The sequence below is a fragment of the Heteronotia binoei genome, chromosome 3 (genome assembly GCF_032191835.1).
Source record: "Heteronotia binoei isolate CCM8104 ecotype False Entrance Well chromosome 3, APGP_CSIRO_Hbin_v1, whole genome shotgun sequence".
NCBI classification, from domain to species: domain Eukaryota; kingdom Metazoa; phylum Chordata; class Lepidosauria; order Squamata; family Gekkonidae; genus Heteronotia; species Heteronotia binoei.
Genome location: NC_083225.1, coordinates 193613099 through 193639097, shown reverse-complemented (window position 1 = coordinate 193639097; position 25999 = coordinate 193613099). Strand labels below are relative to the sequence as shown.

The window sequence follows — 25999 nt, the reverse complement described above, 5'->3', positions numbered from 1 at the left end:
CCAAGGTGGTGGTGATATGCTGTAGTAGACGAGACTTTGACTCCGCAACCAGAAGCCAGTCGTCAATGTATGGGAATAGTGTGATCCTCTGTACCCGCAAATGGGCTGCAATGACCACCATTGTTTTTGTAAACACCCGGGGGGCTGTGGAGAGGCCGAACGCTAAGGCCCGATACTGATAATGCGCAGTCCCGATGGCAAATCTGAGAAATTTCCTGTGGGATGGGTAAATACTTATATGAAAATAAGCGTCCTGTAAATCCAGCGTGGCCATCCAATCTCCTTGGTTTAGCAGAGGGAGTATGTTTGGCAAGGAGGTTATCCTGAATTTGTGGTGTGGGATGAATAGATTTAGACCTCAGAGGTCCATGATTGGACGCAGGCCTCCGTCCCGTTTCGGGATTGCAAAATAACGGGAATAAAAACCTAGTCCCTCTTGGTTTGTTGGGACAGGTTCTATGGCATTTTTGTGAAGGAGCGAATGTACCTCTTCTCGAAGAGTGGGAGAAGGGCTGGTGTAGACGAATGTTGGAACTGTTGGCTCCTGGTGGAATTCTATCATATAACCCCGCTGGATTACCGATAGGACCCACTGGTCTGTAGTTATTCTGGACCATGCCTGGAAGAAGGGGAAAAGGCGGGTATGGTCCGAAGCCGGAGGGGGGGGGGACAGGGAACAGGGGAAAGGACAGTCAAAGTCCCTGCTTGGGTTGTCTGTTTCCTTTTTGGCGAGACGATTGTGTTGAGGTCGGGGAGTATTTGGATTTTGAGTTGTAAGGAGGCTTAGAGAAGGGTGTAGTGCTCTTAGGCCTCCACTGTTGCTCCCCTGTTGGTTTAGGGAACGACTTCTTGTTCCACGGTTTAGGCCAAGGGCGTTTGTTTTGTGATCGGGATGAGATGGGAACTCCCAGATTCCTGGAGGTCCTGATGCTTTTGTCCATCTCTTGCAACAGTCCGTGTTGGCACTAAATAAGCCGTTCCCATCAAAGGGCAAATCCTTAATGTAGGCTTGAGTATCTGGTTGCAGTGCAGTGGACCTTAGCCATGAATGTCTTCTCAAGGTGATAGCCGTTGTAAGAGTTTTTGCTCCTATGTCGCCCGAGTGCTTGGCTGAATTTAATTGCTGTTTGGCCAATAACATGCCTTCTTTTTGGATCTTCTTGATCGCATTCCTACTCTGCTCTGGGAGACCTTGTAGTATAGTTGACAATTGGTCCCATAAAGCGTAGTGATATCGCCCCATGCAGGCTGAATAGTTTGCCACCTTCAGTCCCAGTGAGCTCGCCGAGTAGACACGTCTTCCCAAGTTTTCCAGTTTCTTGCCTTCCTTATCTGGGGGGGCAGCATGCGTTTTCCTAGCTTTTGATGAAGATGCTACCACTACCGAGTTCGGTTTTGGGTGATTAAAGAGGAAGTCCGCTGTGGATTCTTGTATCCTATACATGTGATCAAGTCTGCGTGACAAAATAGGCGGGGATGCAGGCTTGCCCCATGATGCTTTTGCTGTGTGCAACATCACTGTGGTTAGTGGAAGAGCTATAGCTGTGGATGTGTCCGTTTGAACGATGTCAAAGACATTGTCTGTGACGACGGGTTGAGGCTGGACTGTGGGAAGGGATAGGGACTGAGCCATTCTTTTTATAAGGTCCCCATAAGACTTTAGGTCCTCCGAAGGAGAGATAGGTTGCTCCTCGGTGACTTTGTACGAAAGTGATGGCTCCTCTGGAGACGATGACGCTCCTTGCTCCTCCGGTATCGAACCTTCTACCGACCTCGGGGAACCCGCAGGCAATTCTGAATGTTCAGAGGGTAGTAATGGTCGGTCTGGAACCGATTCCGGTAGTGTAACCCGTTCCGGAGCCGGAGGGTGCGGAGAACCTTTCCTCTGCTTGGAGGGTTCCTCCTCCGGGGGTTTGGATACCGACGCGGATGGGGCTTGCTTCGGAGGTCTGTAGGACGTCCTAGATCTGCAGGATGCTTCTGAGTATTGCTCCCACTCAGCCTGATGCGGGGGAAACTATGGAAAGACTGACGGCATCGGGTAGGATCCATACAAATATTGCCATTGGCGTTGATCCCATGGCAATGGAGGTGGTACCCGTCGAGGTGGAGAGCCTTCGCTCGGTCTTGCTCTAGGCGAACGGCTGTACAGGGATCTGTCTCTATCCGGTTCCCGAGAGCGGTGTCGACGCCGAGGGCTTCGGGAACAGTCTTGTTGAGAGCTACTGGAGCAATCTCGTCTAGGGCTCCTAGGGCTCTTGGACTCCGGGAGCGACTCCGACAAGGACTTTGGGATCGGCCTCAATGAGGGCTTCCCAATCGATCTCGAGGGCTTCGGGACCGAGGGGTTTCCGCTCTGATGTGAATGAGCTCAGGGGGACTGTCTTCTGCGCCGGAGCGCTGTGCGAGGTCCAGGTCACGGTCGGACGAGATGGCAATCTGGGTCAACATGGAAGCGAGCATCGGTGGGTTTAACCGACGGCCTGGTGAGGCGAAAAGCTTCAGCGGTGGGACAATCAGAGCCGTCAGGTCCGATGGTGACTTCGGTGAGGAGATAGGAGCGGTCTTGCTGTGTTTCAGCTTATCCGCCTTCTTCCTCTTTTTCACTTCCGAAGGAGCCCCTTTATCCTCCCTAGACCACTTTGCAGGTATGGAGGAGTCCAACGTAGAAGCCGAGCCCGCTCTCTTAGTGGGGCGATCAGCGTCGAAGGGAGGTCTGTCGGTATCGACCGACTCCAATGTCGACTGTTTGTGGGCTCGCTCCGATAGAGCCGCCATCTTCCGAGGGGACAAAGCCTGTTCCATCAGCGCAGCTGCAAGACGGGCCGCCCGATTTTTCTTAGTTTGCTTCAAAAATCTGGCACAATGGGTACACGAGTCCGGTCTGTGAGCCTCCCCGAGGCAGAGTAAACATAGAGTGTGGCTGTCTGGTGGGGCGATTTTGCTGCCGCACTTAGCACACCTCTTAAAAAATCCCCAACGCTTTTCCATGCGAGGAAAAGGGGGGGGGGGGAGGAAAGCGGGAAAAACAGGGGAAAAAACACACCTCTTTCCTCCCCACTTCCACAGACGATAGGAACGAAACAACAATGATGAAAAAAAGGTTTTAAGCAGTCTCCAGAAATCCGAAGTTCTAACAATAGAGAAAGTTCACCGACCGTAGCGATGATCGACTGATCCAAGCGGCGGTCAGAAGAGAACTGGCGGGATGTCCGCTCCCGTCTCAGTGAGCATGCGCAGTGGGGCTTCTGGGCATGCGCACTGGGATGTGGGCGCGGAAATCCGCAGCTTTGAAGTTTACCGATCGTGATCGGCGTTGGCGCCTTCTCCCATCAGTGTGATGTACAGAGACCACGAAGAAGATTCAAACCCGGTTCTCCGTGAGAAGAGAGCTATGGCTGACCCAAGGCCATGCTAGTAGCTGCAAGTGGAGGTGGGGGGAATCAAACCTGGTTCTCCCAGATAAGAGAGCTATGGCTGACCCAAGGCCATTCCAGCAGGTGCAAGTGGAGGAGTGCAGAACCAAACCTGGTTCTCAAAGATTTCAGGTTTTCACGGCTGTTAACATCATTAGGGTTTGTAGAATCTTTCGGGATCAAGTGCCGTGGTCTACTGGAGAAAGTTTTCCTTCCAGACGTTTCGTTCTCAGCTGCGGAGAACATCCTCAGTGGCGTTGCAGCCGGAGCAGGCGCTCTGACCTTCTTGGTTGCTGTGCACTCAATGCACAGCAGCCAAGAAGGTCAGAGCGCCTGCTCCGGCTGCAACGCCACTGAGGATGTTCTCCGCAGCTGAGAACGAAACGTCTGGAAGGAAAACTTTCTCCAGTAGAACACGGCACTTGATCCCGAAAGATTCTACAAACCCTAATGAAAACCTGGTTCTCCCAGATAAGAGAGCTCTGGCTGACCCAAGGCCATTTCAGCAGCTGCATGTGGAGGAGTGGGGAATCAAACCCGGTTCTCCCAGATAAGAGTCCGCACACTTAACCACTACACCAAACTGGCTCTCTTCTGTAACACTTTTTGGATGGATGGGTAAGTGGTTTTCAAAAAAATTATTTTAGTTTTTCCTATTTAGAGCAAAATTCTCCTTGAGTAACACCTTATGCCTTTGGAAATAGGTGGGCCCACGAAAGCTTATGCCAGTATACATTTCCTAGTCTTTCTGGTGCAAAAGGCCCAAATAAACATTTCAAAGAGGAACATGAGTCAGAATGAGCTGGCTATGCAAGACCTTTAGAGGGGTTCCTCAGTGGAACAGGCTTCCTCGGGAGGTGGTGGGCTCTGCTTCCTTGGAGGTTTTTAAGCAGAGGCTTGATGGCATCTGACAGCAATGCGGATCCTGTGAATTTAGGGGGAGGGGTTTGTGAGTTTCCTGCATTGTGCAGGGGGTTGGACTAGATGGCCCCCTTCCAACTATATGATTCTATGATTCTAGGGATGCTCTAGGCTGATCCTGCATTGGACCGACAGAGCAGTTCCTCAGTGGAACAGGCTTCCTCGGGAGGTGGTGGGCTCTCCTTCCTTGGAGAGGTTTTTAAGCAGAGGCTAGATGGCCATCTGAAAGCAATGCGGATCCTGTGAATTTAGGGGTAGGGGTTTGTGAGTTTCCTGCATTGTGCAGGGGGTTGGATTAGATGACCCTGAGGGGGGTCCCTTCCAAGTCATGATTCTAGGATCTGGAAATGGCGCTCTCAGGTGAGAGAAAGGATATCAGAGTAAGGAGGAAACGGGCTCTCTAGTGCCAAGCTATGGTACTAGACCAGAGGTGGCCAAGCTTGCTTAACATAAGAGCTACGCAGAATAAATGTCAGATGTTTGAGAGAAGGAAGGTAGGAAGGAAGGGAGGGAGGGAAATAGATGGGAGAGGGAGGGATAGAGAGGTGGAAAGAAAGTAACTTTAACTGCATTCTCCAAGCTGCCAACTGGTTTGGCTTGGAGAAGTGATTTAAAGAGACAAATGCCTTCTCCATGCTGGCTCCAAGAGCCACAAAATGTTTGTGTGAAAGAGCCACATGTGACTCCCAAGCCACACTCTGGCCACCCCTGCGCCACACAGACTCATCTGGGTCAGGAAATCCCTTGAGATGGGGTGGAGGCTGGGGAGGGAGGGGTTGGGGAGACGAGGGGCCTCAGCAGGTAGAGCCCACCTTCCAAAGCAGCCATTTTCTCCAGGGAAAACTGACCTGTGAAACCAGCTATAATCCCAGGAGATCTGTGGCCATCACCTGGAGACCGGCAACCCTACCAGAGTCTAGCAGAGCCAGCATGGCCACGATCAGCCCCCAGGGACACGAACTGGGAAATGCAGTGAGGATAATCGCTTACTCGAATAACAGATACCGAAGGATAGCTGTGCTGGCAGTAATGTTCTCCAGACGTAATTCCCAGATGATGCCCTCGAGTCCTGGAGCACAGAGGGAAACATCACAGTGACGTTCAGCAGCAAATAATACAATGACTGTCACGCAAACAAACAAAACTTTCTGAAAAGCTCAGCAAGCGCCAAAGGATGTACTGGCAGGAGTTGGGGAATCCTCGATGCTTCCTATAATATTCAGCGGGAGCAAACAGGAGCACAGCTCCTGAACCTTTCTGAGGGTTCCCCCTCTTCCTCCCTACCTACCTGAGTCGGCTGGAGCTAGGAAACAGGCTGATGAGCTGCAGAGTAAGAAAGACTCACCATCAACAGCTGACCCAGAGTCACCACCCAGCCTCGATGCAGCAGGTGGGACTCAAGTGATTAAGAAAGGCGGAGGGACTTGGGAATGTTCTGTCTAGATCAGGGGTGTCAAACATAGAATCATAGAGCTGGAACAGACCTCCAGGGTCATCTAGTCCAACCCCCTGCACAATGCAGGAAACTCACAAACACCTACCAGAGTCTAAATTCACAGGATCTTCACTGCTGTCAGATGGCCATCTATAGGCCTTGAATTCAGCAGGAGCTCACAGGAACACAGCTCCTGAACCTTTCTGAGGGTTCCCCCTCTTCCTCCCCACCTTGTCCATTGAATAGTAGGTGCAGCTGCATAACAATCCCTGGATGAGCTCCACCACCTATTTTTCTACAAAGTGGTGGGCTCTCCTTCATTGGAGGTTTTTCAACAGAGGCTAGGTGGCCATCCGACAGCAATGAAGATCCTGTAAATTTAGGGGGAGATATTTGTGCAGGGGTTTGGATTAGATGACCCTGGAGGTCCCTTCCAACTCTGTGATTCTATGACTGCACTCCACACTGATAAGCCACATGGCGTGGGGGTGAGGATTGGTACTGGGGGTGCCCGCACAGCAAACAGTGTGCCACGGCCTAAGGATCCTCTTTCCTGGATGAACGATTTCCCTCCCTGATTCATCATTTTTCCACATTATAAATGATTCAGTTGCCTTCTAGCAACGAAGCTACAATATGTACTGAAATCCAGGCCTCAGATTCAGCAGCAGCTCACAGGAGTGCAGCTCCTGAAACTTTCTGAGGGTTCCCCCTCTTCCTCCCCACCCACCTTGTCTGTTGAATAGCAAGGGCAGCTGCGTAACAATCCCTGGATGAGGAGAGCGGGCAGCCAGCCAGCCACCAGGGGCTTAGCCACTCCCCCAGCAGCCCCCATTAACCCCTGGAGAAGCCCACACCACCCTTTCTCCTAGGGTTGCCAAGCCCAATTCAAGAAATATCTGGGGACTTTGGGGGTGGAGCCAGGAGACTTTGGGGGTGGAGCCATGAGGGTGTGACGAGCATAATTGAACTCCAGGGGAGTTCTGGTCATCACATTTAAAGGGACCGCACACCTTTTTAAATGTCTTTCTTCTATAGGAAATAATGAAGGATAGGGGCACCTTCTTTTGGGGCTCATAGAATTGGAGCCCCTGGTCCAATCGTTTTGAAACTTGGGGGTACTTTGGGGAGAGGCACTAGATACTATACTGATAGATACTATACTATACTATATATAGATACTATACTATACTATAGGTGTCTCTACCTCAAAAAACAGTTCCTCCAGAACCCCCGAAACCTCCAGATCAATTCTGGAGGCCTGCTTAGGCTGGCTGGATCTCTAGCTAGCCCAAGTAAGCCTTGCTCACTCAGGGGCTCTCCTTTTTTGCATCGGGTTGCTTTGGGCTGGGGGGCGGGGCGGAACACGTTCATGAGCTATGCTAACGAGCTCCGTCACCTATTTTTCTGCAAAATGACCCCTCGTGTTAATAAGAAGATAGGGAGCATTTTCAAAGGGGGGAAAAAAAGATTGGAGTCTTACGTGATTAAGCTGGCATGATCGAAATTTATGCTCTGCAGAAGACTGTAAGAGGCATAGTTCTGAAACTCTTTCAAGGTTTCAAGGAGTGTGTTACCGATCAGAATGGGGTCTCTTTCAGTCCACAGCTCCAAGCCTACTAAATACACATGAAGCCCTATCTCAAAGTATATCTGAAAATAGAACAAAAAAGGTGACCTGCTTCTAATGCGCAGAATTTGTTTTATTTCGTAAACACCTGAATTCCTCGTGCTGTTCCCATTTCCATTGGATGTCCCGGGGTGGAATTCTAGCAGGAACTCCTTTGCCTATTAGGCCACACCCCCTGGTGTAGCCAATCCTCCAAGAGCTTACAAAAAAGAGCCTTGTAAGCTCTTAGAAGATTGGCTAAATCATGGGTGAGCCTTGTAAGCTCTTAGAGCATTGGCTACATTGGGGTGTGTGGCCTAATATGCAAAGAAGCTCCTGCTAGAATTCCACCCCTGGGATATCCTATACTGTGTGATCACTCCCCCCACTCTTCTGTACTCTGAAATCCGCCAGGAGTCTCTGTGAGAAGGGTTCCAACAATACCCTAACTCCAGAAAGAGAGTTCCAACAATGCGCTGTGGCTAACAGCCACTGATGGACCTCTGCTCCATATGTAGATCCAATCTCCTCTTGAAGCTGTCTATGCTTGTAGCCGCCACCACCTCCCGTGGTAGTGAATTCCATGTGTTAACCACCCTTATAAGAACATAAGAGAGGCCCTGTTGGATCAGGCCAGTGGCCCCTCCAGTCCAACACTCTGTGTCACATAAGAACATAAGAGAAGCCCTGTTGGATCAGGCCAGTGGCCCCTCCAGTCCAACACTCTGTGTCACATAAGAACATAAGAGAAGCCCTGTTGAATCAGGCTGATGGCCCCTCCAGTCCAACACTCTGTGTCACATAAGAACATAAGAGAAGCCCTGTTGAATCAGGCTGATGGCCCCTCCAGTCCACCACTCTGTGTCACATAAGAACATAAGAGAAGCCCTGTTGAATCAGGCTGATGGCCCCTCCAGTCCACCACTCTGTGTCACATAAGAACATAAGAGAAGCCCTGTTGAATCAGGCTGATGGCCCCTCCAGTCCACCACTCTGTGTCACATAAGAACATAAGAGAAGCCCTGTTGGATCAGGCCAATGGCCCCTCCAGTCCAACATTCTGTGTCACATAAGAACATAAGAGAAGCCCTGTTGGATCAGGCTGATGGCCCCTCCAGTCCAACACTCCGTGTCCCATAAGAACATAAGAGAAGCCATGTTGGATCAGGCCAGTGGCCCATCCAGTCCAACACTCTGTGTCACATAAGAGAAGCCCTGTTGGATCAGGCCAATGGCCCCTCCAGTCCAACATTCTTTGTCACATAAGAACATAAGAGAAGCCCTGTTGGATCAGGCTGATGGCCCCTCCAGTCCAACACTCTGTGTCACATAAGAACATAAGAGAAGCCCTGTTGGATCAGGCTGATGGCCCCTCCAGTCCAACACTCTGTGTCACATAAGAACATAAGAGAAGCCCTGTTGGATCAGGTCAATGGCCCATACAGTCCAACATTCTGTGTCACGTAAGAACATAAGAGAAGCCATGTTGGAACAGGCCAATGGCCCATCCAGTCCAACACTCTGTGTCACACAGCGACCAAAAAAATTATATATATATACACTGTGGCTAATAGCCACTGATGAACCTCTGCTCAATAGTTTTATCTAACCCCCTCTTGAAGCTGGCTATGCTAGTAGCTGCCACCACCTCCTGTGGCAGTGAATTCCACATGTTAATCACCCTTTGGGTGAAGAAGTACCTCCTTTTATCCATTCTAACCCGACTGCTCAGCAATTTCATCGAATGCCCACGAGTTCTTGTATTGTGAGAAAGGGAGAAAAGGACTTCTTTCTCTACCTTCTCCATCCCATGCATAATCTTGTAAACCTCGGTCATGTCACCCCTCAATCGACATTTCTCCAAGCTAAAGTGCCCCAAGAATGTCAGAATATTGTTGCCAGACAGAAAAACAACAACAACCCCTAGCAGGTATAATATTATCCCTCATAAAAAGTACTTACACTGTGAACATCGGCCATCACAATCAGCATGTTCTGAAGCAGCTGAGTTTCGTTCTCATTTCGGCTTAAAGCCTTGTTGAGATACAGAGAAGGAAAAAAACCAATACGTAGGTAGAATTCAGTACTGGGTATTTAAATGATATGCATTTATCCGTATAGAAGCTTTATATGTCACTTGGCCTGCTCGAGGCGGCTTGCAAGGTAAAAAGAGCCCCAACAAAATATAAAAAGCGTAAAATTACAAACCAGAGTTGAAGACAGCTGTCCAATGGGGCGATCGAATGGGACAACGGAGTGCTTAGTTCTCGTGGCCGCTTCTTGCATGCCCAGGGAAATGCTGATTGAAACTTTGGGGTCAGGCAGCAATTTCCCTTCAGGCCAGATTGGCAAGGGATCCAGGAGGTTCCCTTGTCAGTTTGGCGTAGTGGCGAAGTGCTTGGACTCTTCTCTGGGAGAACCGGGTTTGATACCCCACTGCTCCACTTGCAGCTGCTGGAATGGCCTTGGGTCAGCCAGAGCTCTCTTTATCTGGGAGAACAGGGTTTGATTCCTCCACTCCTCCACTTGCAGCTGCTGGAATGGCCTTGGGTCAGTCATAGCTCTCGCAGAGCTGTCCTTGAATGGGCAGTTGCTGTGAGAGCCCTCTCAGCACCACCCACCTCACAGGGTGTTTGTTGTAGCAGGAGAAGATAGAGGAGATTGTGAGCTGCTCTGAGTCTCTGATTCAGAGAGAAGGGCGGGATATAAATCTGCAGTCGTCTTCTTCTTCTTATCTGAGAGAACGGGGTTTGATTCCCCACTCCCCCACTTGCAGCTGCTGGAATGGCCTTGGGTCAGTCATAGCTCTGGCAGAGGTTGTTCTTGAATGGGCAGCTTCTGGGAGAGCTCTCTGCCCCTCCCACCTCACAGGGTGTCTGTTGTGGGGGGAGAAGATAGGCGATTCTAAGCTGCTTTGAGTCTCTGATTCAGAGAGAATGGCGCGGTATAAATCTGCAGTCTTCGTCATTTTGCCTTCTTCTGGGCATGGAACAGGGGTCACTGGGGACGTATATGTGTGTGGGGAAGAGGTATTTGTGAATTTCCAGCATTCTGCCAGGGAGCGGACTATATGACCCTTCCATGATTCACAGACCGACTGCTCTGGTATAGGCATCCAAACTGCTGATGACATTCACTGGTTTAAAATGTGTTTATCTGCTTTTCCATTCAAAGGGATATTGTAGGCGGGTAGCCACAGTGGTCTGCAGTAGAAAAGCAGGATTCAAATCCATTAGCACTTCGTAACAACATAAGAGAAGCCATGTAGGATCAGGCCAGTGGCCCATCCAGTCCAACACTTTGTGTCACACAGTGGCCAAAAAAACCAAGTGCCATCAGGAGGTCCACCAGTGGGGCTAGAAGCTCTCCCACTGTGCCTCCCTCAAGTACCAGGAATACAGACCATCACTGCCCCAGACAATAAACTGTGGCTATTAACCACAGATGGACCTCTGCTCCATATGCTTATCCGTTCCCCTCTTGAAGCTGTCTATGCCTGTAGCTGCCACCACCTCCTGTGGCAGTGAATTCCCAGTGTTAATCACCCTTTAGGTGAAGAAGGACTTCATTTTATCCATTCTAACCCGACTGCTCAGCAATTTCATTGTATGCCCACGAGTTCTTGTATTGTGAGAAAGGTGCTTAGTGCTTTGGAGGGGCAACAGTGGGAGGGCTTCTAGTGTCCTGGCCTCACTGCTGGACCTCCTGACGGCACCTGAGTTTTTTGGCCACTGGGCCATTGGCCTGATCCAACATGGCTTCTCTTATGTTCTCTTAAGATTCCCAGCGCATGAGCTTTCAGGAGTTAGACCTTCTTTCCTCAGAGGAAGGCAGCTTCGCCTCTCAACACGTTGTGCCGTGGAAATCTTGTTGGCCTTCAAGGTGCTCTTGCTCCATCCAAGGAGCGGATCCCCAGAGCACCTAACCGTTATGGTCCCCATTCCAATCCCAGCCTTAGCCATTAAGACTCAATAAGAAGGATTTCAAAAAAGAGAAACAGATACCTTACCTTGCTTCTGTCCATAATGCTGTAAAACTCTAGATATCTGACAGATGAACCAGAGCCAAGGTTCTCTCCCTGGAATCAAATGCACAGAGAGCAGTGTTTCAGAACACATTCATGCAGAATTGGGTCCACGTGTACTCTGGACTGGATACTTAGGAGGGATGCAGAAACTCATCAATTGTCAGATTTCTATTAGTTTTGGGGAGCCCTGGTTTGCCTTTTCCTGATTTCTCTTTCAGATGAGAACATTTGAGAGTCCTCTTTCAAAAGAGAAGCTGTGTCAGACCAGTCCAACACTCTGGCCAAAGCCCAGGTGCCATCAGGAAGTCCACCAGCAGGTCCAGAACTCCAGAAGCCCTCCCACTGTTGCCCTCCAAGCACCAAAAAAATTCAGAGCATCGCTGCCCCAGACAGAGTGTTTCCTCTATAAAAAGGTAGTCCCCTGTGCAAGCACTAGTCATTTCCAACTCTGGGGTGACATTGCTTTCACGACATTTTCATGGCAGACTTTTTACGGGGTGGTTTGCCCTTGCCTTCTCCAGTCATCTACATTTTCCCCCCAACAAGCCGGGGACTCCTTTGACCGACCTCGGAAGGATGGAAGGCTGAGTCAATCTGAAGCCGGCTACTTGAACTCAGCTTCCATTGGAATCGAATTCAGGTTGTGAGCAGAGGACACCACCTGCAGTACCGCAGCTTTACCACTCTGCACCACGGGGCTCTATATCTTGTGGCTAATAGCCACTTATGGACCTCTGCTCCATATGTTGATCCAATCCCCCATGGAAGCTATGCTTGTAGCCGCTACACTTCCTGAGGTAGCGAATTCTCCCCATTAATAACTCTTTGGGTGAAGGACTTCCTTTGATCTGTTCTAAGCCTACACCTCTTTACATTGGGGAGGGACGGTGGTTCAGTGGTAGAGCATCTGCTTGGGAAGCAGAAGGTTCCAGGTTCAATCCCTGGCATCTCCAAAAACGGGTCCAGGCAAATAGGTGCGAAAAACCTCAGCTTTGAGACCCTGGAGAGCCGCTGCCAGTCTGAGAAGACAATACTGACTTTGATGGACCAAAGGTCTGATTCAGTATAAGTCAGCTTCATATGTTCATATGTACTTCCACGGAGTATCCATGAGTTGCAGGAAAGGGAGAAGAGGACTTCTTTCTCCCCCTCCTCTATCCCATGCATAACTTTTGAAATCTTCTATCATGTGACCCCCTCAGTCATCGTTTCTCCAAGTGAAAGAGCCTTAACCTCTTTAAACTTTCTTCACAGAATCAGAGTTGGAAGGTACCTCCAGGGTCATCTAGTCCAACCCCCTGCACAATGCAGGAAACTCACAAACACCTCCCCCTAAATTCACAGGATCTTCATTGCTGTCAGATGACCATCTAGACTCTGTTTAAAAACCGTCAAGGAAGAAGAATAAGAATTGCAGATTGATACCCTGCCCTCCTCTCTGAATCAGAGACTCAGAGCGGCTTACAATCTCCTATATCTTTCTCCCCCACAACAAACACCCTGTGACATGGGTGGGGCTGAGAGGGCTCTCACAGCAGCTGCCCTTTCAAGGACAACCTCTGTGAGAGCTATGGCTGACCCAAGGCTGTTCCAGCAAGTGCAAGTGGAGGAGTGGGGAATCAAACCCGATTCTCCGAGATAAGAGTCCACGCATTTAACCACTACAACAAACTGGCTCTCAGGAAAGCCCACCATCTCCCAAGGAGGAAGCCTGTTCCACTGAGGAATCGCTGTAACGGTCAGGAAGTTCTTCCTAATGTTGAGCTGGAAACTCTTTTGATTTAATTTCAACCCACTGATTCCGGTCTTACCTTCTGGGGCCACAGAAAACAATTCCACACCATCCTCTATGTCAGGGGTGGCCAACGGTAGCTCTCCAGAGGATTTTTGCCTACAACTCCCATCAGCTCCAGCCATTGGCCATGCTGGCTGGGGCTGATGGGAGTTGTACGCAAAAAAAAAAAAAAACATCTGGAGAGCTACAGATGGCCACCCCTACTCTAATCACCTCTCAGCCGCCTCCTCTCCAGGCTAAACATGCCCTCCACTCAAGAGTCTCAGAGCGGCTCACAATCTCCTTTCCCTTCCTCCCCCACAACAGACACCCTGTGAGGTGGGTGGGGCTGAGAGGACTCTCACAGCAGCTGCCCTTTCAAGGACAACCTCTGCCAGAGCTCTGGCTGACCCAAGGCCATTCCAGCAGCTGTAAGCAGAGGAGTGGGGAATCAAGCCCGGTTCTCCCAGAGAAGAGTCCGCGCACTTAACCACTACACCAAACTGGCATTTGCCTAGGGTGGCAGTCCAGGGGGTGCGCCAAATTAGGCTTGCCACCCCCCCCCATGACTTCAAATAGAAAAACAATTATGTGCATTAATTTTGCCGGCCTGAATTGTTCTCCCTCGGCAGAGCCCCGTTTCTTAAATCGATTGTTTTGTACGGCCCCCAAATGACGTTATAAATATTCGAATGGCCCTTGGCAAAAAAAAGGTTCTCCACCCCTGCGCTATGCCATTCATACTAGGACGGGGTCCCCCCCCCCAACATGGTGCCCTTAACATCTTTCCTGATACTCAAGTGTTCTTAGAAAGCGGGCGTGGCCAGGTGGGGCATGTGGAAGCGGGGCTTCTGACTGCCCACTGCAGATGTGATTAGCTGTGCAGACGGAATGGTCTCAACAAGTACAGCCGTGCTAACGGGCAGATCTTGTGGCATGTATTGACGCAATCACTTATCTAGGCATTATTCCAAAGCAAAAATTCTACTTTGTGAGCTACAGGCATTAAAGTTGTGAGCTACTGCATGAATTAGCTTGCTCTGGGGCCATTTTTCCTGAGCTAAGGCAGAAACATGTGAGCCAGAGGCTAAAAAGCTGTGAGGCGGCTCACACTAACTCATCTTAGAGGGAGCACCAGTGGGAGCCACATGTGACTCTTTCACACATATTGTGTGGCTCTTGAAGCCCACACCATCACATTAGCCGGGAGAGCCAGTTTGGTGTAGTGGTTAAGTGTGCAGACTCTTATCCAGGAGAACTGGGTTTGATTCCCCACTCCTCCACTTGCACCTGCTGGAATGGCCTTGGGTCAGCCATAGCTCTGGCAGAGGTTGTCCGTGAAAGGGCAGCTGCTGTGAGAGCCCTCTCCAGCCCCACCCACCTCACAGGGTGTCTGTTGTGGGGGAGGAAGGTAAAGGAGATTGTGAGCCGCTCTGAGACTCTTCGAAGTGGAGGGCGGGATATAAGTCCAATATCTTCATCTACCTCACAGGGTGTCTGTTGTGGGGGAGGAAGGGAAAGGAGATTGTGAGCCGCTCTGAGACTCTTCGGAGTGGAGGGCGGGATATAAGTCCAATATCTTCATCTACCTCAAAGGGTCTCTGTTGTGAGGGAGGAAGGTAAAGGAGATTGTGAGCCGCTCTGAGACTCTTTGAAGTGGAGGGCAGGATATAAGTCCAATATCTTCATCTACCTCACAGGGTGTCTGTTGTGGGGGAGGAAGGGAAAGGAGATTGTGAGCCGCTATGAAACTCTTCGGAGTGGAGGGTGGGATATAAATCCAATATCATCTTCTTCTTGGAGAAAGCATTCGCCTCTAAATCACTTTGCCAAACCAACCCAGCCAGCGGTTTAGAGAATGCATTTAAAATTGCTTTCTCTCCACCTCTCCCTCCCTCCACCTATTTGTCTGCCTGCCTGCCTTCCTTCCTTCCCTCGAGCATCTGACATTCATGTCTTGTGGCTCTCAAACATCTGACGTTCTTGCCTTGCAGCTCTCAAACATCTGATCTTTATTCTATGCGGCTCTTATGTTAAGGAAGTTTGGCCACCCCTGGTCTGAAGCAACAGAACTAAGTTGGAGTCCAGTGGCATCTTTAAGGCCAACAAAGTTCCTCTCCCAGGGAACGTACACTATGCTTATTGAAGAGCGGATATAGTTTCCTTTTGTTCCCTAGAAGATCTTTTTAAACTCATACAGCAGGGTCCAAAATGCCCCGTTTTCCTTCAGCTCTCAAAAGAACACATCGTTCTATGCCTCCAAACTTTTGCCCCTTTAAAAAAAAATCCAGTTGAACAAACCCCTTACAAATTACCTCTCTGTCAGAGGAATCTGGGTAGCTGTCAGAATCTGCTGCCATTTGTGCCAAGTCGCTTGTCCACGTCCCTCCATCTTCGAGGATCCCTCCGCAGGGTTCGTGGTCCTCTTGAGCTCTTCGATAAATAAGGTGCTGAAATGTGGCAGAATTCTCAATGGGTTTGATCTCATAGTTTAAACCCTCAATCTGCATATGTCCCCTGGGGAAGAAGAAAACCAACACCAACCCTTAGGGGCCAACAAGACAACAAATGCACATTCTTCTGGCTCCTTGAGGCCTAATAAAATGTGGATCAAGCCCTGATGACGATTCCATATGCCATACCCTATTGCAGGGGTGTCAAACATGCGCCTCGGGGGCCGAATCAGGCCCTCGGAAGGCTCCTCTCAGGCCCCCAAGCAACTGGCTGTCATTTGCTTCCTTCTCCCTCTCTCTTGCTTCCTTCTGCATCACAGCTTGCTTTGCAAGGCTTGCTCAATCGCACGGGAGCTGCAGAGCAAAGTCTCTATTTACTCCATTGACTGAGGCTCCTCCCTTGGGGAGGAAGAGCTTCCTTTGCCAGGCTCTCTCAATCGCACAGCAGAGCTACCAAGCCAAGCCTTTTTTCCTTCTATTGGCTGAGGCTCCTCCCCCTCCTGGCCCTTTCGGGAAGGAAGGAAAGAGCCAGAGCTTTCATGTCCTTTGTCCCTGGATCCCATGGGAGAGATACAAAGAAAGCACCTTTAAGACCAATGAGTGCTAATGTTTTAATCATGTTTTATTTTGAAGGTGTTTTTTTAAAAAAAATCTTTGTCCTTTATAAAGTTTATATCTATGCTAAAAAGGTAGTCCCCTTTTCAAGCACCAGTCGTTTCCGACTCTGCGATGACGTTGTTTTCATAACGTTTTCACAGCAGACTTTTTACGGGGTGGTTTGCCATTGCCTTCCCCAGTTGTCTACACTTCCCCCCCCCCCAGCAAGCTGGGGACTCATTTTACCGACCTCGGAAGGGTGGAAGGCTGAGTCAACCTGGAGCCGGCTACTTGAACCAGCTTCCGGTGGGATCGAACTCAGGTGGTGAGCAGAGGGCTCCAACTGCCGTACTGCAGCTTTTCCACTGCTACCTAATCTTAAATAGGTACACGCATCCCCCAGCCCAACATGGCTCAGCCCAACAAGGTCTCATTTATGTCAGATCCGGCCCTCATAACAAATGAGTTTGACACCCCTGCCCTATTGACCGTATCACTCTCATGTACATTCTGGAAAGACCGGGGGTCACTGCTCCGTGAACGCGCAGCCCTAGAAATGCACCAAACTATACCGTTCAGTTTCTTTGGGGGCTTTTTAATGTTAAAGGAAACCTGCCTCAACCCTCCTTGAGGTCATATTCTACAAATCCAAGTTAGGATGATTCTTTTCCGACACGGCGATGGACGGCTTTTTTTCATATCTATTTTGATTTATTTTTACAATACAATTAGCGCAAGAACTAGAACAGTAAATGATGGGTGATAATGCAAATCATCAATGGGGCAGTCGTACAAACACAGAAACACACAAGAACGCCGTATTCCAAATAAGAATAATTGTCTCTCCCAAGTTAGATAGCCGCGATGGATTGTCGAGGCTCGAAATGAAAGTAATATAGGAAAAGCAAACAGAGTCAAAGTTAGATGTATACGAAGCTGTTTCAAATTCATGGATATTGGAAGCTATTTTTTGCCATCATACAAATTCAGTTGGGTTTTTTTTAACCATTCAATGACTGAAGGTACTTGTTTTCCCATTACTTAGCTAAAACAGATTTTGCAGCAGAATATAACAATGTTATTAATTCCTTATGGACAGACGAGATCTCTGTAGCATGCCAACAAGTCAGCTGAGAAGGGTACTGTGTAGGATGTTATTTTATATACTTGGCCTTGGATTTTTCACCAGAATTCCCCTGTATATTTACATGGTCACATTGTGATGTTTTATGGTTTTGGGGGGGGGTATAAACTTTCATGCGCATGCATACTTGGTTTCTGAGGAAGTGTGCATGCACGAAAGCTTGTACCCAGAATTAAACTTTCTTGGTGTTAAAGGTGCCACTGGACTGAAATTTTGTTCTGTTGCTATAGACTAACACAGCTACCCACCCGAACTTATGTTTTTGGTTCAGTTTGATGTAGTGGTTAAGTGCGTGGACTCTTATCTGGGAGAACCAGGTTTGATTCCCCACTCCTCCACTTGCAGCTGCTGGAATGGCCTTGGGTCAGCCAGAGCTCTCTTATCTGGGAGAACCGGGTTTGATTCCCCATTCCTCCACTTGCAGCTGCTGGAATGGCCTTGGGTCAGCCAGAGCTCTCATCTAGGAGAACCGGGTTTGATTCCCCACTCCTCCACTTGCACCTGCTGGAATGGCCTTGGGTCAGCCAGAGCTCTCTTATCTGGGAGAACCGGGTTTGATTCCCCATTCCTCCACTTGCAGCTGCTGGAATGGCCTTGGGTCAGCCATAGCTCTCTTATCTGGGAGAACCGGGTTTGATTCCCCACTCCTCCACTTGCAGCTGCTGAAATGGCCTTGGGTCAGTCATAGCTCTCGTAGGAGTTGTCCATGAAAGGGCAGCTTCTGGGAGAGCCCTCTCAGCCCCACCTACCTTACAGGGTGTCCGTTTGGGGTGGGGGGAGATAAAGGAGATTGTGACGGCTGTGAGACTCTGAAATTCAGAGTGTAGGGCAGGATATAAATCCGACATCATCATCATCATCAGGGGTCGTTTTGTAGAAAAAAAGGTGGTGGAGCTCATCCAGGGATTGTTATGCAGCTGCACCTCCTATTCAATGGACAAGATGGGGAGGAGGAAGGGAAACCCTCAGAGAGGTTCAGGAGCTGCGCTCCCGAGAGCTCCCGCTGAATCCGAGGCCTCGTCATCATCAATGTTTATTTTTCAACCCTTTGGTTTCAGACTTTTTCAAACCAATGGAGAATGGGCTTGATGGGATGGCAAAGACCACTCCTGATGGGTTTTGTATGTTGATGTTGTACGATTGCCAACGGTGGGTTAGGAAATCCCTGGGGATTTGTGGGTGGGCCTGAGGAAAAAAGGGAGCTCAGGAGGGGCGTGCTGCCATAAGACTCCACCCTCCAAAGCAGCCGTTTTCTCCAGGGGACTGATCAAAGCCATCAAGTAATGCACCGCCTTTCAGTTTGCAAAAATCTAAGGATGGCGTACAACACATAATACACAATACAATAACGATAGTGGCCAGCAGTGCTAGGGCCTTTTAAAGTAACAGAAACCCCAAGGGGCCCAAAAAAACCCGTCCCCAAGATGGTGTACATAAGATGGACTATTTCCAAGTTTGGACTTCTAGCTGAAATTCACAAGGGGGGTGCTCCTGAGGGGTGTAGCTTCAACGCGGCCGCTTTCTTAAAAAGACCTCTCTCTAGATTTTGATGACGTTTCAATTCTTTCTTCAGTCTGACGGCTCAATTGTTCAGGAACCCCGTTCTACATTCTCTGATCGCAGCATTAAGCTTCTCATTTCAGTGTGATCATCGGGCTCTTTCACACGGATGTTCACGCTGAAACGAGAAGCTTAATGCTGTGATTAGAGAATGTAGAACGGGGTTCCGAAATAATCGAGCTGTGAAACTGAAGAAAGAATTGAAACGTCAGCAGACGTGGACTACTGCACCCTTCTTAAATCTTCATTCGCGAAGTCAAGCTGAGAGATTTCCAAGTTTGGACTTCTATCTATTCATTTGGGGATGGGTTTTTTTGGCCCTTTTGGGGTTTGTGTTACTTTAAAAGGCCCCAGCACCGCCGGCCTCTATCGTTATTGTATTGTCTATTATGTGCTGTATACAATCCTTATATTTTCGCAAACTGAAAGACAGTGTATTACTTGGTGGCTTTGATCAGTCTACTAATTACACCAAGTGCCCTTCAAGCAGTGGATTTTCTCCAGGGGAACAGATCACTGCCATCTGGAGATCCCCAGGCCCCACCTGTGGGTCAACAGTCCTAGGGAAGCTGTGCTTTCCTCCTTGATAGGAAAGAACTGCCAAGTATCAATGCCCTTTTCTAAAACTGTTTGAAAAGCAGGGCTTTTTTGTATAGCAGGAACTCCTTTGCATATTAGGCTACACCCCCTGATGTAGCCGATCCTCCAAGAGCTTACAGGGCTCTTCTTACAGGACCTACTGTAAGCTCTTGGAGGACTGGCTACAGCAGGGGGGTATAGCCTAATATGCAAAGGAGTTTCTGCTACAAAAAAGCCCTGCTGAAAAGACTTGGAAGAACACATGAACATATGAAGCTGCCTTCTACTGAATCAGACCCTTGGTCCATCAAAGTCAGTACTGTCTACTCAGACTGGCAGCAGCTCTCCAGGGTCTCAAGCTGAGGTTTTTCACACCTATTTGCCTGGACCCTTTTTAGTTGGCGATATCAGGGATTGAACCTGGGTCCTTCTGCTTACCAAGCAGATGCTCTACCACTGAGCCTCCGTCCCTCCCCAACAACATTGCATGAAATGTAAAAGTCTGGGACTTTTCGGTTGGGAAGAAAGACAAGTGAGAGGGACAGGAGAGAAGTCTCAAGTGTAAACACACACACAGAGCAACAAGATTTTTCCAGTTCTAACACCCTGCTTGCATTACCGGAGCCCACTGCAGATAGAGAGGACAACCCGAGAGTCCGCGATGTCTTCCACGAATCCGTTGTAATAGCAGTCATCCTGCAAGGCACAGTTTGCATCTTCAGAACACGCTCGTGAGGCCAAAGGGAAAAATCTGCTAACAAAAGGCTGGATCCTGTAGATCTGTTCTGTTGGTGGTGGTGATCTCCTTTGGCAGAAGGAGCCTTCCGTCACTGCTAGAAGCTCTCCCGCCAATGGAACAGCCTCTTGCGACTGGGGAAGTCCCTCTGCCAGAACAAAGCCCCTGTGCTATGGGAATGGATTTATGGGATCCAGGCCCAAATCTGTACAGGTTTTGCCAGTGAGGAGAAACCTGGAGGGGGTTGTCATGATCCTGGGCCTAGGGAGGCCTACAAGCCCCAGGGAAGCCTGCTTAGGAGTTACAGGGAAAAGTCTACATTTGCCAGGATCCCTTCTGCCCCTCTTGATTGGGTGATAAGGTTTTGGAGGGAAACTGGCCCAGAGAGGGATGGGGTCTGCGGGAACATAAAAGGGCCAAGCCCAGGTAGGGTTTTTTCTAGGGTTGCCAAGTCCAATTAAAGAAAAATCTGGGGACTTTGGGGGCAGAGCCAGGAGACATTGGGGGTGCAGCCAGGAACAAGGGTGTGACAAGCTTGAACTCCAAAGGGAATTCTGGCCATCACATTTAAAGGGACAGCACACCTTTTCCGTTCCTTCCTTCCATAGGAAATAATGAAGGATAGGGGCACCTTCTTTTGGGGCTCATAGAATTGGACCCTCTGGTCCAATCATTTTGAAACTTGGGGGGGTATTTTGGGGAGAGGCACTAGATGCTATACTAAAAATTTGGTGCCTCTACCTCAAACAATAGCCCCCCCCCCCGAGCCCCCAATACCCACGGATCAATTCCCTATTATTCCCTATGGGAATCGTTCTCCATAGGGAATAGAGTGCCCAGTAGACATTTCCCTCCCCCCCCCCCCACCACGGGAAGCGCGCCAAAAAGCGCTCTAGGCGAGCTATTAGAGACTCCGAGGTACGGATCCGTTGCTGCGGCAAGACCCATGTGTGGGACTGCACAGAGACCACGAAGATCAGCCCCTCCCTTAGTTCCATTCAAACAGTCTGCGCTAGGCTTGCCAATCCCCAGGTCCCAGGTTCTTCCACTTTCCCAGGCTCCTTCCCGCCCCCAGTCAGCTGGCTGGCGGGGGGAAACCCCACCCCCAGAGGACCATGTGCCTTTTCACCTCCGGAGGCGTCAGTCTCCGATTGAAAGGCTTCCTCTCGGGATGGGGTGTCTGTGTTACTTTGAAGAAGTTGGCAGCAATTCGTGAGTAGAGAGGCCAATCCCTCACTTCAGAGTCGCCAGAAACAGGTGGAGGGAGGGAAACGTCTGCTGAGCACTTCATTATTCCCTAAGTGGAGATTGATTCTCATAAGGTATAATGGGGAATTGATCTGAAGGTTTTGGGAGCTCTGGGGGAGCTGTGTTTTGAGGTAGAGGCACCAAATTTTCAGTATAGTATCTAGTGCCTCTCCCCAAAGTACCCCCCAAGTTTCAAAACAATTGGACCAGGGGGTCCAATTCTATAAGCCCCCAAAGAAGGTGCCCCTATCCTTCAATATTTCCTATGGAAGGAAGACATTTAAAAAGGTGTGCTGTCCCTTTAAATGTGATGGCCAGAACTCCCTTGGAGTTCAATTATGCTTGTCAATTATGCTTGTTCCTGGCTCCGCCCCCAATGTCACCTGGCTTCATCCCCAAAGCATCCTGGCTCCACCCCCAAAGTCCCCAGATATTTCTTGAATGGGACTTGGCAACCCTAGTCTGCGCCAACGAGCAAAGAAGCTTCAACTTTACTTCCAAATGGAGTGTGCGTCAGCAGCCTTGGGTGATTTTCACCCAAAGGGCCATTAATCCATGGAATTCACTGCCACAGGAGCACCAAAGGAATGAGAGCATGCCCTCTGAAGCTGCCACTTCCTCCGGAGGAACTGATCTCTGTAGACTGAAGATCAGCTGGAAGTCCAGGAGAACTCCATGCCCCATGACGGAAATGATTGTGATGTTTGAGCTGAAGTGAAACCCAATGCGTAAGGGTGAACGTTAGCCAACAGAGAAACAGGAGTGAAACTTAGGGATGCTACATATTACAGCGAAGTCTCTGTTAGGGTTTGATACATCTCAAGGCCATCTTGGCAGTGAGAAATGAAAGCGTGATGGGATGGGGTCAACGGGTGGACACTGAGCATGCTTAATAGATTCATGAATATTCACTAACATGCCCGGCATACGTAATTGCTTCGTTTACCTAGTCATACGATATATGTTGAAGGTGGGGGTTCATATTAAGGAGCGGATATGCAAATTGTGTGGGTGAGGCATACCGGAAAGTTGTAAACCTTGCTGTCTCATCCAATGAGACAGCAGGGGAGGGGCCTATCGGTCGGGATCAGGATAAATTGCATGGGATTTTGTTAATGAGGCGAGCTTGCCTGATGTGTATCGCTCCTGCTGATGTCAGTAAAAACTAAGAAATGGATTTGCCTGACTGACTTCGTTCTTCTTTTGGAAGTTCAAGGGGGAACCCATTTATAACAATAGCAGGAAGGCTGGCAGCCCCAAGGGATAAGCTATTTATTTACTGTTCAAATTTATATTCCACCCTCCCCACAAGTGGGCTCAGGGTGGATCACAACATAAAATAAACATATAAAGTCAATCAACAGAAATAACACTTCGCTTAGATAAAACAGTATGCAAGCATTTAAAATACTGAGGTTTCCAGTTGGACTTAATTGGTCTCCAGCTTCATAAACTGGGTTACATACAGTAACGGGAGATACTTGAATAACAGAAGAAGATGATATTGGATTTATATCCCGCCCTCCACTCCGAAGAGTCTCAGAGCGGCTCACAATCTCCTTTCCCTTCCTCCCCCCACAACAGACACCCTGTGAGGTAGATGAAGATACTGGATTTATATCCCGCCCTCCACTCCGAAGAGTCTCAGAGCGGCTCACAATCTCCTTTCCCTTCCTCCCCCCACAACAGACACCTTGTGAGGTAGATGAAGATATTGGATTTATATCCCGCCCTCCACTCCGAAGAGCCTCAGAGCGGCTCACGATCTCCTTTACCTCCCCCCCACCCACAACAGACACCCTGTGAGGTAGATGAAGATATTGAATTTATATCCCGCCCTCCACTCCGAAGAGTCTCAGAGCGGCTCACAATCTCCTTTACCTTCCTCCCCCACAACGGATACCCTGTGAGGTAGATGAAGATATTGGATTTATATTCCGCCCTCCACTCCGAAGAGTCTCAGAGCGGCTCACAATCTCCTTTATCTCCCTCCTCCCCCCCCCCCACAACAGACACCCTGTGAGGTAGATGAAGATATTGGATTTATATCCCGCCCTCCACTCCGAAGAGTCTCAGAGCGGCTCACAATCTTGTTTACCTTCCTCCCCCACAACAGACACCCTGTGAGGTGGGTGGGGCTGAGAGGGCTCTCACAGCAGCTGCCCTTTCAAGGACAACTCCTTCCAGAGCTATGGTGACCCAAGGCCATTCCAGCAGCTGCAAGTGGAGGAGTGGGGAATCAAACCCAGTTCTCCCAGATAAGAGTCCGCACACTTAACCATTACATCAAACTGGCTCTCCATAATACCAGTAGTATCAGCATTACAAGGGAGGAGGGGGGCGTCCAAGATTTTCCTGGGGGCCTGGTTGCCTCAACCAAAGGCCTGGCGGAACAGCTCGAGTTTCATCCAGACACATTTATTCAAGGACAGTAATAAGCCATTCACTTTCAAAATTATCCTAAGCAAAATTTACCTCAATGTAGGGGTAATCCGCTATGCGGTCTCCTTTCATGTTAAAAGAATAAACGGGAATGTTTGGAACAATAAAAGTTCTGAAAGATAAAAAAGAAATCAGAAACATCAGGCAGACTGTCACTTGCCCTCTTTGGGACATATTGTGTCCATTGCTGAATGGCTGGTTCAGGTATAGCTATACCTATTTTTATTTTTATTTTATTTTAGTCGATTTATGGTCCGCCCTTCCGCATAATGGGCTCAGGGCAGATAAACACGCACAATAAAACAGTAAAATCCAACTGTAAAATCGTAAAACCTGAAAACAATCAATGAACAATCAGATGATACAACATGAATGGTACAGCACATATTATAGGAACACTTCCCCTATGAAAAAAGGTTAAAACGCTTGGGGCTCTTTAGCTTGGAGAAACGTCGACTGCGGGGTGACATGATAGAGGTTTACAAGATAATGCATGGTATGGAGAAAGTAGAGAAAGAAGTACTTTTCTCCCTTTCTCACAATACAAGAACTCGTGGGCATTCGATGAAATTGCTGAGCAGACAGGTTAAAACGGATAAAAGGAAGTCCTTCTTCACCCAAAGGGTGATTAACAAGTGGAATTCACTGCCACAGGAGGTGGTGGCGGCTACAAACACAGCCAGCTTCAAGAGGCGATTGGATAAAAATATGGAGCAGAGGTCCATCAGTGGCTATTAGCCACAGTATATATATGTGTGTGTGTGTATATACACACACACACATATATTGGCCACTGTGTGACACAGAGTGTTGGACTGGATGGGCCACTGGCCTGATCCAACATGGCTTCTCTGATGTTCTTATGTGACATAGTGTTGGACTGGATGGGCCACTGGCCTGATCCAACAGGGCTTCTCTTATGTTCTTATGTGACACAGAGTGTTGGACTGGATGGGCCACTGGCCTGATCCAACATGGCTTCTCTTATGTTCTTATGTGACACAGAGTGTTCGACTGGAGGGACCACTGGCCTGATCCAACAGGGCTTCTCTTATGTTCTTATGTGACACAGAGTGTTGGACTGGATGGGCCACTGGCCTGATCCAAAAGGACTTCTCTTATGTTCTTATGTGACACAGAGTGTTGGACTGGATGGGCCACTAGCCTGATCCAACAGGGCTTCTCTTATGTTCTTATGTGACACAGAGTGTTGGACTAGAGGGGCCACTGGCCGGATCCAACATGGCTTCTCTTATGTTCTTATGTGACACAGAGTGTTGGACTGGATGGGCCACTAGCCTGATCCAACAGGGCTTCTCTTATGTGACACAGAGTGTTGGACTGGAGGGGCCACTGGCCTGATCCAACAGGGCTTCTCTTATGTTCTTATGTGACACAGAGTGTTGGACTGGAGGGGCCACTGGCCTGATGCAACAGGGCTTCTCTTATGTTCTTATGTGACACAGAGTATTGGACTGGATGGGCCACTGGCCTGATCCAACATGGCTTCTCTTATGTTCTTATGTGACACAGAGTGTTGGACTGGATGGGCCACTAGCCTGATCCAACAGGGCTTCTCTTATGTTCTTATGTGACACAGAGTGTTGGACTGGAGGGGCCACTGGCCTGATCCAACAGGGCTTCTCTTATGTTCTTATGTGACACAGAGTGTTGGACTGGATGGGCCATTGGCCTGATCCAACAGGGCTTCTCTTATGTTCTTATGTGACACAGAGTGTTGGAAGGGAGGGGCCATTGGCCTGATCCAACAGGGCTTCTCTTATGTTCTTATGTGACACAGAGTGTTGGAAGGGAGGGGCCATTGGCCTGATCCAACAGGGCTTCTCTTATGTTCTTATGTGACACAGAGTGTTGGATTGGAGGGGCCACTGCCTGATCCAACAGGGCTTCTCTTATGTTCTTATGTGACACAGAGTGTTGGAAGGGAGGGGCCACTGGCCTGATCCAACATGGCTTCTCTTATGTTCTTATGTGACACAGAGTGTTGGACTGGATGGGCCACTAGCCTGATCCAACAGGGCTTCTCTTATGTGACAC

At 49.1% G+C, this 25999-nt stretch overlaps 1 protein-coding gene across 1 annotated transcript in view; it reads right to left on the bottom strand.

Annotated features, from left to right (window-relative positions):
- LOC132569033 (disintegrin and metalloproteinase domain-containing protein 9-like) overlaps nucleotides 1–25999 on the bottom strand; it is an 82975-nt gene that overhangs the window by 44809 nt on the left and 12167 nt on the right. The window contains exons 4-10 of the mRNA XM_060235217.1: nucleotides 23975–24053; nucleotides 20135–20211; nucleotides 15498–15699; nucleotides 11391–11459; nucleotides 9344–9415; nucleotides 7256–7425; nucleotides 5328–5406 (exon numbers count right to left, since the gene is read on the bottom strand). Coding sequence (XP_060091200.1) covers nucleotides 5328–5406; nucleotides 7256–7425; nucleotides 9344–9415; nucleotides 11391–11459; nucleotides 15498–15699; nucleotides 20135–20211; nucleotides 23975–24053 — 748 coding nt within the window. The remainder of the gene's footprint in view (nucleotides 1–5327; nucleotides 5407–7255; nucleotides 7426–9343; nucleotides 9416–11390; nucleotides 11460–15497; nucleotides 15700–20134; nucleotides 20212–23974; nucleotides 24054–25999) is intronic.